The sequence below is a fragment of the Macrosteles quadrilineatus genome, unplaced genomic scaffold (assembly GCF_028750875.1).
Source record: "Macrosteles quadrilineatus isolate MER2022 unplaced genomic scaffold, UCM_ALF_1.0 Scaffold_1__1_contigs__length_201487025, whole genome shotgun sequence".
NCBI lineage: Eukaryota > Metazoa > Arthropoda > Insecta > Hemiptera > Cicadellidae > Macrosteles > Macrosteles quadrilineatus.
In genome coordinates this window covers 185,043,588-185,057,849 of record NW_026542594.1, presented here as the reverse complement: position 1 = coordinate 185,057,849, position 14,262 = coordinate 185,043,588, and the positions used below count along the sequence as shown (strand labels likewise).

The 14,262-nt window shown below is 31.1% G+C and overlaps 1 protein-coding gene across 3 annotated transcripts in view; it reads left to right on the top strand.

Moving 5' to 3' along the window:
- Positions 1 to 14,262, top strand: part of LOC128991569 (protein kinase C, brain isozyme-like) — a 188,791-nt gene that overhangs the window by 150,350 nt on the left and 24,179 nt on the right. For 2 of the 3 annotated variants that reach the window (XM_054414575.1, XM_054414591.1), the window contains exons 4-5: positions 2,215 to 2,326; positions 13,841 to 13,969. In XM_054414575.1, coding sequence (XP_054270550.1) covers positions 2,215 to 2,326; positions 13,841 to 13,969 — 241 coding nt within the window. Of the gene's footprint in view, positions 1 to 2,214; positions 2,327 to 6,388; positions 6,498 to 13,840; positions 13,970 to 14,262 lie in introns of all 3 variants that reach the window. The other variant, XM_054414584.1, reaches the window with a different exon arrangement.

Here is a 14,262-nt window from a genome sequence, read left to right as displayed (position 1 = left end):
TATATATATATATTTTATATATATATATATATATTTTATATATATATTATTTTAAACAATTAAATATTGATCTAATATGCAGGTTACGTACACAATTATGATGTAACTGAAAGTACATAACAATGTACGTCTAACACTTGAAACATATGTTTACACTCATACTGTTGTATCACATACCCTAAACATCGTAAATGGTGATCGATTTTGATTGGACACTCCATTAATCATTAGACCTGATAGGTGAATGATGGTAAATAAATTAAAGAGTGGCCAATCAAAATCGATCACCACTTAAATTTGTTATACATTTACCGCCTTGTGAGTCAACATTATAAGTGTAAACATATGTTTTTAAGTGTTATTAGATGTGTTTTCACGTTTTTCCAGTAAATTTAACAATACTTACACTGCTGTTCAATAAGTTACTTAAATATGATGTTTTGACAATCTTATATTATTTTCTGAACAATATAATATTGTGATATATTATTTGCATAGCGTAGTCCAATTTATATTCAACTAAATATTATAAGCAGTTTTGAATTGATATAATTTTCTCACAGAATGGGTTGTGAGTTAGCTAAACCATATAAAAATAAACCCTATCAAGTTTAAAAAGTTAAAATCCTAGGATATTCTAAGTTTGTGGATTTTAACCCTTTCTACATCGAGTAAATTTCAACAAAGTCAAATACTCAGAAAGGGTTAAAGCTTTACTGATAGCTTAGAATATTTACATGAACCGGTACAATCTGATGTAGGAGTGGATGTCTGTGGATATTTACATTTCATGTGGGTGGGTATTTATCGTTCATCCGTGAGATACACTCCATTCAAGTACACATTTCCGAGATGCTTATTTTGAGCGGACTATTTTGTTTGATGTAACGTAAAAATGTTTTTACTGGAATCATTGCAAGAGCGTATTATACCTGCAGACAGATCGGCTATTTGTGAGATTTACATTTTTCACGTATCACAAACCGTTATAAGCTATAATATCACTTTCCCTTTAAATATCAAGATCGAGACGACAAAACAACTTAGGATGAAGTTAGTCAATCTCTGTTAAGCTTAAATGATGCAAACAATATGTGTATGAGGTTCACGAATGTACAAGTAATATCCAAATTGATGTCTGCTGATTCGAAGTTTGCATTTTGTATTTTTATCATCCAATCTGATGATATGAAACCCGTTAAACCATAGACAAAAATAATTTAATATGGAACGTCAGCTGTGCTGCGGTTACCATAGGTTCTGTTGCACACCGTTGGGAGCACCATGTAGGTTACAGCATACGCCCTGCGTAATTACACGGCGCTCCCAGTGGTGTGCTCCAGAACCTATGGTAACCATGGTAACTACAGCACGGCTGACAGTCTATATTTAATTATTTTTGTCTATGGTTAAACTGAAGGTTGTATGAATTATGTTCTCCTTAAAGACCCGCCTTTTAAGAACTTTAAAGAATTAAATGTAGAACGTTAGCTGTGCTGCTGTTACCATAGGTTCTGTTGCACCCCGTTGGGAGCGCCATGTAGTTACGGCATACGCGCTACCACGAATACTAGAAAAACCGCACTACGTAATTACACGGTGCTCCCAGCGGTGTGCTCCAGAACCTATGGTAACCATGGTAACTGCAGCATGGCTGATAGTCTATATTTAATTCTTTTTGTCTATGGTTAAACTGAAGGTTGTTTGAATTATGTTCTCCTTAAAGAACTTTATTTACTGTATTCAACACTCTTCATTCGAGGCCAAATTATCACCAAATTACTGATATGATCGTTAGCTTCTTAAATGGATTTTTTTCATTTTCCGTCTGCCATATCAATTCGTTATTCCAATAAATGTATTCTGCCAATTCACATGCAATTATAAAAGCTACGTGTTATTAGAAATCACCCTACGTACAATATTTCTCAACTCAGCTCAAAATATTTTTTCGGTGAACCCTTTTAAGCCTGTCAGCAGTCGTGTGGTTTATTTTGTGAGTAATATTTTCAAAGGAAAGAAACATTATAATGTTATTAAAAATCATCAACCACTTTAGTTACCCAAACTTTTCTAGCAGCTGATCGTCCGAGAGACAAATTATCAAATGTGCTGATTTTCAGGTACCAACGATCCCGAAATTAAATCCTTCTAAATACAAGCTGGCCATCAAGCATTTCTTTTACCTTACTGACTATTATTGTTGTCCGACAGAGCACCAGGACCAAACACAAGTTCAAGGTCCACACGTACGCCAGTCCGGCGTTCTGCGATCACTGCGGCTCCCTCTTGTACGGGGTGTTACATCAAGGGATGAAATGTGAAGGTAGTCTATGCAACCATGCATGCAGCGCTTCTACCCCACCAAACACCTCACATAAAAAATACAAATCGTTTGACATTGGAACCACATGAGCATTTAGGTATTACACGCCTATGTTCAAGACTTTCACTATCAGCACTTTATAATTCATAGGGTTGGCGTGTAACCTTTACACGCTATGGTTATTTATTACCTTATTTTAATAACGCTGTTAACCTGTAATTATTTCGGTCAGCCCTGGTGAGCTAAAATATTGGATCTTTTTGTAATCTGCTTTCATGCGCTATATTTATTTAGGTTTTTACTTAGAAATACTCACTGTCCAATCTACACTTCGCTGTTTACATATCTGGAAAGATTAAGTTGTTTTACAAAGAAAAATTATTTAATGTGCACAAACGTACTATGATAATTCTAAGTTCAAAATTAAACGGCTGTAGATGGAGTAATAGTTCAAAAAAGTAAATAGTCTTAATTTCTTACGAGTTAAAAAAAATTTTAATAATGTATAATAAATATTGTTAAGATATTTGCTAAATAAATGTAAGCATAGAATGCCTGTACTTGTATGATGTGGATTATATTAGTAGCTACTTAATTGATTTATATTGAAGTAAGATATTTATTAAATGGAAAATTATTCAAACCAAGCAATTAAATTAAGGAAATAATTAAATCATATTTACAAGAAATACCATCAAAAACGTTTTCTGTGAGCTTATGAGAACTCCTGTTCCTACTACAGGGTTAATATTTACGATCAGTGTTTGTGTAGTATTAGTATTTGGACATTTATACCACACACAATATACTATTTAACTTCAGAATACATTTGATATAAACACATAATTTTTATCGAACTTATTTACACTCGCATACCACCAAAAACTATTATGAAATTTCTGACCAATTTTATAACCTAACATTATTAAATTACACTTGAGTGTCATTAGAGGGTAAAAACATACGATTATATACTGGCAGATTAAAAAAATAGACAAATTAATTGGCAAACAATGTTTTAGAAATCTAGAACTGGCAACAAATTTTAAATATTTATTTAATTAGTTATTAATGAATTATGAATGAATATTAAAAAACGATTAAATGAAAATGAAATGAAATAAATCTCCTTTATTAAACAAAAACATGAATATTTCTCAGCACTGCTACAACAATGGTCACATAGGCATCTGTTGCGGCTAAAAATGATTACAAACAAATATCTTTGCTAGGTTTATAGATCCAAAATATTGTACAGTAACTCATTTAACTACAATGTTTAACGATTTAAATTTTAAAATAGGTATTGTATTTTATACACCCTCATATGAAACCAAAAGCTATTGGGTTAAATAAGTTACAGTTTTTTTTATTTAAATTTTGTTATCATAATAGCTGGCACTAATTTGAATGTCCAATTTTTTTCCGTTCGAGAAACTCGAGTACTTAAAGAACCTATCTGTTGTTACTTTAAGCAGTAATTACATCATAAGAAATCCATCTAAAAGATTATGTTTATTGCGCAGGAAAATAAAATGTTACACAAACACCTCTTGCTAACACCTGAACAACACAATGATTCTTTACGTTTGCACTCTATCTCTGTACTCATGATTTATATTACACCAACTATCACTATGCCGTCATCACATTAACATTACACTACCCACAAAAAACAATTAAACTTTCCAAAACGTTTTATACCATTGTCATCCAGTAATAACTAAAAGTAAGACATTTTTATACATTGCTACCAAAGTGGCAGTTTTGTCCCAGAAGTCCCATTTTACCACTACTTATGTGTTTTGTCAGGAAGAAGCGCTGTTGCACGTAGTGTATCTTGACTGACGAATGTTTGTCTCTGTTTAGAGCCTGTTTTCTTCTCTCTCTGTCCCTATCTTTGTGCTAATGATAGTCTAGCGCCTGTCAGATGCTTTCAGCTTTCTTCTTTCGGAGCATGATTTCTTACAACAAACGCTTTCCGGCACACGGACTTGGCAGCATGATCTGCAGATTGGCAGATGCCTGCGGTGGTGGTTATAGTTACTAATTCTGCCATAGGGTTTGGAGCGATGTTGCTAATTTGTGTACATTTTAAAAGGTGAGTCTCTGTGGAATTTGGCTTTTACTGTTCGATGTTTCTTCTCTTCGAATGAGTTGTTGCGTGTTTATTTCTATGTATTTGTAATTGTTGAATTGTGAACGCTCTTGAATTTTCATGTTTTAGGGATAGGCAATCGTTTTCTAAATGTCATGTCGGTCGGAAAGATTGTGGAAACATTATACGTGAGATAGGATCGCAAAGTAGGACACAGCAAAATAGTTAAAAGAATTGGCTTAGAAAAGTATCACAAGAGTGTAATACCATTGAATTATTTTGTACCGTTCTCCTTGGGCCGTCCTTATGGGGTGAAACTGCTCACAATGCATAGGTTAATAGTCGGCTTTTGTTTTGTAACATGATTATTATTATCTATTGACCGATGTTTAGTCTCCCCTGTTTTAAAAAGGTCGTTTTATGTTAACTTAGAAGATATGCAACAAAAACACAACTAAACAAATTGTAAATTATGAAAAAATTAGGATACATTACCTCTAAAACTTGGTCCCCTTTTTTAAATGTTTCACCACTCTTTAGTACATCTACATTCTGTAATCCAAGAAGCACAAAACATTTTATTTTAAATTCATTGGATTCGTTCGGTATTTTGACATACTATATTTTGTATCTGTCAATGCTATTATGCAACATTTTGTTCACTGATAAAAATAATTGATTTTTCTTACAAAGCTTATTAATAAGGTTTAAACACCCAAATATATTTTCTAGTACTTCAGTCCTTCAGTATTTCAGCTCAAAGTTAAATTTTCAAAGTTTTCATGTTTCAATTAACATATTTATACTCCCTTATAACAGCCAATAATTACTTGTCCAAAATTAGTTTTCACTCTATAAAATGCAAGAAGTTAAGATGGGTCTTCTAAATGAATCTTACTTTAAAGTCAATTTTTTTCCATTAAGTATGACTCAACAAAAAGCTAAATTGACTCAAACACATATTTAACTAAGCTCATTTCCGACTTTGTAGTAAATTTTAAATTAGGTATTCAAAAACTCCCATAGGAGAACATTACCTTCCTTTCTTAGTTTTGTCTGGAAGGCAGACAAAAGGGAATGAAACAATAGTCATTGTTATAGGGGTGGGGGGTGGGGAGTTGGATTCTTTAAATAATGTACTGTCTCGCTGTGGCTGGAAGCTACAAGATAGTAAAATATTTAGTATGAAATTTCTACACAAAATTTAACCAACACTATCTATTAAATAAAAGTTAGCCGAGGTTATAGGCATATCGCTCTTTCCTCCTTCCTATATTTTAGGTTATTTTAGGTGTAGCAGCAGAACTGGTCGGACCTACTAATATCGTGTATAGGATAGTATGCCTAGGATCATATACCTTTGAATAAGTAAGTAATAAGCATCATATACCTATTGTTGCTAAACATTGTCAACACGGTGGTACTTTGTTTTCTACTTGAATTTAAAGACATTTAGTATTCGCCACAAACTTTTGCCCGAATCAAATACTCCCAACTGAAACATTTCAGAAATGTATTGAGGCTAGGAGCAGAATGCGTCGGACGGTCGGACATACGCATATATTCTTAAAGGCTACCCATTTCCTGTGGCATTTTCAATAAAATGGTTTTTATCTCATATTTGTCAAAGCTGTGGTGTTTTACGGTGTTTGTTTAATTTCGCTTAGTGTTCACCACAAAATCTTCACCCTCGTCCCAACTTAATCATTTCAGAAGCAATGGAGCTAGCAGCGGATCTTTTTGGACTATTTCTAGCACCATACATATTTACTGATGCCATTGCTGGTTAAAATAGCCAAACCTGTGGTATTACGAAAAACTGAGGCTACCCGTTTATTGTTCACGACAAAATCTCCACCCTCGTCCCTACTAAATAATTTCAGAATCTCTGGAGCTAGCAGCGGAAATTGTCGGACTCATATAGCCAGCGCCGTACACCTTTTCTGATGCTATTGTTGGTACAGATGGAACAGAAACACAAATGGGAGGTGCATACTTACATCACCCCCACCTTCTGCGACCATTGTGGCTCCATGTTGCACGGAATCTCCCAGCAAGGGATCAAATGTTCCGGTCAGTGTGTGGTCCTAACCAAGCAGTGAGGCGTAGCCATACTCTGTTCACAAAATTTAGGCAGTTTGGAATCGATTCCACCCCCTCCACCTCATTCTAACTTTAAAAAAACATCTGACAGCTGATTAGCTGATATGAGGTGAAGCGGATCCATTTCCTTCACCTCAATATATTTGAAACAACAGCCAACAATTGATCAGCTGATATAAAAACTTGTGGGGGAACCCAGGAAACCTTCCACTTAAACTGCCTAAATTTTGTGAACGGACTATTGATGGCGACATCTGTAGTACCTCTGCGTAGTAGTCCGGGCGTTGAGTGAGTATAGTTATGAAAGGTTTTGGCACGAATTCTGAAAGAGGGAAAAAGTGTTTTGTACGTTTACAATGCTAATTGATTGAGCAAAATCACGAAGTTTGATGGTGATTAAGGGTGAGTTTTGACCGTTTGCTAACAATATTTTAAATGCCAAGGATGTTGAGAGAATTACAAAAATAGGATAGTTTTGGACCAATAATAACACCACTAGGTCATAGTGTTATTGAATAATCTGGAACTATTTTTCATAACACTTTTGGAATTTTGTGAATTTAATTTTATTACGATTGAGTTGTTTTGAATAAACGATAAAATGTCGAAACGAAACAATTATTTTACGTAATATTCTAAAAATACCGTGGATATTTAATGAAATTAGCTTTTTAATGACAAAGAATATTAGGTTTACTTATTGTAGTTAAAAGATTCAAAATCGCATACCAAATAAAGCTGGATTGCAAAATTAGCCTTTGTAATGTTTTAGATACTTGAGTGTTAAAAAGAAAGACATTTTATATTTTAGCTCTAAAAATAAACTGATAAAAATATTATAATAATAATATAATGAAAAATATTACCTACTTAAAATGTTGTAAGAATATTACATATTCATATTAAAAATTAGTTCCAGATTGTATTACAGAGTTAATATCAATCGATCGTGTATTATAGGAACAAAAAAGTTTAAGAATTTGTATAAAAACCAGTAAATATAAACTTGCACCACTGCAATCCTTAACTCTGAGCTTCAGCTTAATCTAACCTTCATCCAACTAAATTATATCCGATAGTGCTGAAACTATTCCTACTCAGCCCGGGGTAAGCTTGAGGAATGCTATCGAACAATCGTAAGCGATATTCCATCCTGGAATTAATATAATTTCTAGACTGTCTAATTGAACGTTAACTTCCCCAGGTTCTTAATAAATGCATTGTTGTGGCTTTTCTTTTATTGACCACATAAACATTTTTGTTGTAAATACAGGTAAGTTTTTTTACTAAAATATCAATATCTTGCCACTCATAGAAATGAGGTGTAAGAGAACTATTTTAGCCTACACAAATAAAAAAATTGTCTTGAATGTTGTTTTTCTTAAAACTGTTAGTCACAAAATAAAATATTAATGATGAATTTGTTTAAATCATTATACAATGTGCATTTATTGAAATAAACATTAGTTTTTAAAAATTAATTAAATTAACAAATTACTTAAATTGAAAATTAATGCACCAAAAATAATAATTCAATAAAAAAATATTTATACACAAATTAACTTTCTAAAAATTTTTTTATAAAAAAAATTATTTAATTAAAAAAATGAATTTAATTTAAAAATGTATTTAGTTTAAACAACTTATTTAATTTAAACAATTTATTTAATTAAAATAATTACAGTTATTCCATAAAAGAAAATAGTTTTATTTCAAAAACTAATTTAATTTAAACATATTATTTAATTTAAAAAAACCAATTTAATAAAAAAAAATAATTTAACAAATTAATTTATTTCAATAATTAATTTAATTTTAAAAATTGTTTTGTTTTAAAAATTATTTAAATAAAACAATGTTTATTAAAAACACAATTTAAAAAATTGACAATTGAAAAATATTAAAAAAAGTTTAATCAATGTTAAAAACTAATTGTTTTTATTTTTAACAAATAAAAACAGGACGTGTAATATCAATCAAGTCCTGTAAATAGATTATTCATGTACAGCAAAATCGTAAGCATACACAGCTTTCAACAAAGTTATAGACAAAAAATGGTATTCAAATCGTGGAATACAAGTCACTCTTTTCACACTATCCATTAATGTAAAATACATTAAAATATTAAGGAAAATATTTTGGCAATATTTTCGTTCCTCAATGCTTTCATGTAATATTCATAGTTTTTCAATGGCTATACTCACTCATCACCGGTTCCTAAAGTATCGGCACTAATGTATATACCTAAAGACATTCCCAAAGCTTCTGTGGTTAGTGGCAATGTTTGAGAGGGATTGTAGAGCTAGACAGAGTTCTGGTTTGGGTAGTTGGGTAGTTAGTAAATACTTGTCATAGTATTCCGATTTAGCAATAGTATTGTACCTACAGATTATTAACTACCACCAACATGTGTTTCCACGGACCGTAAGCCATTTTACTCATTAATATGCCTAAATATTACAAGAAATCATATAAAACACAACAAAGTTATTGTTTTATTCGTTTTGGAAAAATAATAATACCGAAAAAGTTTTAATGTTCAGGCAAATAATATCTTTTGATTCATTCAGTAGTTTTTACACGTCTTTTAAGATTTATTTTGTTAAATATGATTAATGAACATCTTATGACTTGTTTACCAAAATCTCGTATAATTATACAGGGTGGTCGCGAATAAGCGTTAAACTTTTTATTGGGTATAATAGGAGCATAAATGGAACTCGTAAACGTGGTTTAAAAAAATATATCTCATACACACCCCCAGAGATGACATGTTTTAAGTTTTTTGAAAAAAATGGACATAAATGCAAAAATGTTGCATTTTTCGGGTTAATTTAAAACTTTCAGCACCAATTAACTGTACCATCGCGTTCTCCACAAAATTTTGAATAAAAATACATGCATTTCAACTTGCCAAAATCTGCATAGCTACTTATTAAATTGAATAGAAATCAAAATTTGTGTTTTTCAAAGAATTTTAAAAAAATACGTAAACATAAAACTTTTTTTAAAAAAGGTTTTAACGAGCAGCAAACACTTTTAAAAACTGCTCCATGATGTAAGCTTTCAAACAATACCATAAAACGTAATATTTGATTCCGATAAATGTCCACTATTCAAGTTTGAATGGCGTAAAACACAGGTTACCCAAAACATTTTTACTACTGTCGCGTCGTAATAATGTTTTTAGATTAATTAAAATAGCACCATTTAAACGGATTTTGAAATAAATTTTTTTGCAATATTTTTTCAAACTGGATGAATTAACTCAGCTATAAGGCTAATCTTATACCAATTCAAGTAAGATATGTACCTATGATATGAAATTAAAAATTAATAATAATTCATTTCGTAGTAGAGAAATTAGTTTGATTATTTACAGTACAGCCATGATATGAAACAAGAAAGGACTTAGTCGTTTTCTCTTATTTACACTACTGCATACTTCACTAAAACGACAAGGCTGTGCCCTACAACCTAAAAAAAACACGATACAGATATTTGATAAACTTCAACTTAATAAATAAAAGTAGCCTTAAATATTTTAAAATGAAAATATTATAGTAGCTGGGGATTAAATTGAACACATGAGACAAATAATTTAGTTTTAGGTAATACAAATGTTCAACATTTTGGATAGATTGTACAGACATTTCATCAAAAAAAACACAGTTAGCCCTAAAATATGGTAAAATTAAAAGATTAAATAATGGATTAAAGTTTATCAAATATCTGTATCGTGTTTTTTTTTTAGGTTGTAGGGCACAGCCTTGTCGTTTTAGTGAAGTATGCAGTAGTGTAAATAAGAGAAAACGACTAAGTCCTTTCTTGTTTCATATCATGGCTGTACTGTAAATAATAAAACTAATTTCTCTACTACGAAATGAATTATTATTAATTTTTAATTTCATATCATAGGTACATATCTTACTTGAATTGGTATAAGATTAGCCTTATAGCTGAGTTAATTCATCCAGTTTGAAAAAATATTGCAAAAAAATTTATTTCAAAATCCGTTTAAATGGTGCTATTTTAATTAATCTAAAAACATTATTACGACGCGACAGTAGTAAAAATGTTTTGGGTAACCTGTGTTTTACGCCATTCAAACTTGAATAGTGGACATTTATCGGAATCAAATATTACGTTTTATGGTATTGTTTGAAAGCTTACATCATGGAGCAGTTTTTAAAAGTGTTTGCTGCTCGTTAAAACCTTTTTTAAAAAAAGTTTTATGTTTACGTATTTTTTTAAAATTCTTTGAAAAACACAAATTTTGATTTCTATTCAATTTAATAAGTAGCTATGCAGATTTTGGCAAGTTGAAATGCATGTATTTTTATTCAAAATTTTGTGGAGAACGCGATGGTACAGTTAATTGTTGCTGAAAGTTTTAAATTAACCCGAAAAATGCAACATTTTTGCATTTATGTCCATTTTTTTCAAAAAACTTAAAACATGTCATCTCTGGGGGTGTGTATGAGATATATTTTTTTAAACCACGTTTCCGAGTTCCATTTATGCTCCTATTATACCCAATAAAAAGTTTAACGCTTATTCGCGACCACCCTGTATATATCTATAACTATCTACAAAACTTATTACTGATTCATCAGATTCAGAATAATATTAGAATATCAGAATCTTATTACTTTTTTATTTCAAAATAATTTGAAGGAAAGAAATAATTTTTGTTACCGGTAACTAATAACTACTATTTCATATGTTACATATTAATATTATAGGTATGTATTATCATAAACAAACACATTTAAAAAATTGAATTATATACATTTATTTACTGTGGTTTGTAGTTTATTTTAAACTATACTACAGTATTTATGAATATTTTAAATTATAATTAAAAAGGTAACCCACAGTCTTTCAAAGTTTTCCAGAAAGTTTTAACTGGTGTTAATCGGCATTTGGTACGTATTGTTGAGTAATAAAAACGAGATGGAACGTTTGAAGCAACACAACTGTTTTGTTTCTCTCTTACCTCTAGCTCAAATATTTTATTCCACGGTAGTTATTGTTGGGTTTTGAACCTGAGGTCAATGTTTAATCAAAAACTTATTAGATAAAATGCATTTGGGCATGTTACTTTATTACCTCACCCATCACTTCCTTTTAGGTAATTATTATTTTCACACGTATTCAAGCACCAACCGCTGTTTGTAGACTATTCTTTCATCTTAAGTTTAAATAATATTTCATTAATTATAGTAAAATTGTTATTAGAAGAAATTCATGTTTTCATGCAAGTAAAATTTAACAGCTTAATGTGAAGGTAAGCTTTTTAACAGATACCAAAGTCAAAGACCATATTAATATAATACAAACATTATTTATTTTTATTGATCTAAATAACACTTTAAAACAATACCGGCTTTCTTTACGAGACTTTTTTTACAGAAGAATTTTTGTTGATTGTTTTTTGTGTTTAAATTTTTTTTGAAAGTACAAAATCCGAAATATTTTTTATTTAGACTGTTGTAAGAAAACTAGAGCCTCCCTTCTATGAAAAAAAAACTACTACAAATCCGTACTAGTCTTTCCTATTTTAAACCTTTTCAAAATAATTTAACTGACCTTTCTTATCAATAATTTAATCTTTGGTACAGTAAATACACTCCCCACAACTCCTGAATATGACAATTCACTTTAAACATCAATATCCATACCCTACAACAATTTGGATGTACAATTAAACCCAAAAAGATGTGGGCTACACTTTTGCACACCCTGTATATTCAGTTATGAGCATGCATGTATCTATGAGCCAACATGTGGCTGTAACACACAGGAACGCAAAGTTGATCAATATTTCCCCCCACCCCCTTTTCTCTTCATGTTGCCTTTTCTCTTTCTCTCAGCTCTAATTTCCCTCTCATTTCTTCACAATACGATCTTTTTCTATGTACTGTTGAATATAAGGAATTTCCGTTCTAGGAATACTATTCAATTTTGTATGCATTCGTACTTGATGATTATTATAACAATTACTATAATTTTAGAATATAAAGTGCTGCATTTATCATTGAAACTGTTTATATTGGCAGTGTATGTTTCGCAAAATGTTTGCATGCTTGTCCGAAGATAAATGAACTAAAATACATAATTTTAGTTCTTTAATAAATAAACACAATTAATTTAATAAATAAATACAATTAATTTAATAAATAAATACCATTTAATAAATAAATACGATTTAATAAATAATAACTACCATTTAATTAATAAGTAAATACTTACAAAAACACATGGTCCTTTTAACAAAGCAAGGTAAAAAATTAGGTGATCTAATTGTGGTCTAGTAAAATTGTTATTATTGATCTGTAGTTTTAACTTTTGAAAACTCATATCTTTCACTGCAGTTAAATATTTATTATTACTCGTACAAAAATTTGTCATATCTTTTAAAAGCATACTTCTTTAAATATTACATTGGTTCTTTTTTTAGGACTTCACTATTATTCATTATTAACCATTTTCAAAATATGAACAAGACATGCAGTTCCACGAACACAAAAATTATACCCCAAACCCATTTTATATTAAATTCATTTAAATTGATGATAAACAAATTTATAGTTATAATATGCACCAGATGCAATAGTATGCAAATTTAAAGCAGGGTAAAATACTTCAAGTTATAAATAAAACGTGACTCAGTAGAACCTTTCAACCCTAAATTATCTATACCCTAACACTCTTGAAACCTGACCCAACTCAACCCTATAGTTGGTGTTCAAAGCAAACAACTCCTGATAGTATTTCCACGTCCCTTTCTGATGTGTTTTAGTCAATGTGCATACCAAATCTTCCGCCAAAGCTTGCTTGTCCTTGTGGACGATTCGAGTTACAGGTTTTGATGAAACAAGTATCATACATTATCACCACCTTAAAATAATTCCACTTTGAATTTCGTCCAGCTATTCACACCCAAAGAACAGAAAACACACGAAATTAACGAGATTTGTATATTGAATACTGTAATTATCGGTTAGTGACAATCATATGTAAGGTAAAGTTCTTCCTCGTCATTTCGTTGCTGGTTGTTGACTTTGGCCTTCTAAAACCCCTCCTACCTTCTTTTGCACTTCTAATATTATATTAAAAAGTCTGAAACTAAAACTTAAAACTTAATTGTTAAGAACATCCTACCTTTTTATAATTCAAAATCATCTAGAAGACAAGTCAAAGTAGGAAAATTTGGTATGCCCATTAAATCAAACATCTCTGGTTTATAATCATAACGAATCATATTTTTTCTTCAACACTATCAGATATTAACCTCCGCCATGTTTTAGCTTGTGACATGAACGTCCATAAGCGTTGCGAGGAAAGCGTGCCCAACCTGTGTGGATGTGACCACACCGAGCGTCGAGGAAGAATAGAGCTCAAGATCTCCTGTGTGGGCAGCAAGCTCACGGTGGAAGGTGAGTAATCCGTCATAACCTTTAAATAGTACAATATAGTACGCAAAGTGGTTAAAACGCCCCCCCCCTTCCCCTCACCACCATGTAAATCCTCCCCTTGTTTTCATAAGTTACATCTAACCCATTTTCATTTTTGTATCCCACCTTCACATCCGAGGACGCTAGGTTCTAGCCTGGACCATTTTACAAGTTACTTGACGCTAGTTTTAGAGGGTCGTCACATTACTGTCTTCTTGTAAGAAATTTAGAAGTTGACTCCAATATCTTCATATATATATAATGATCGGTGATTG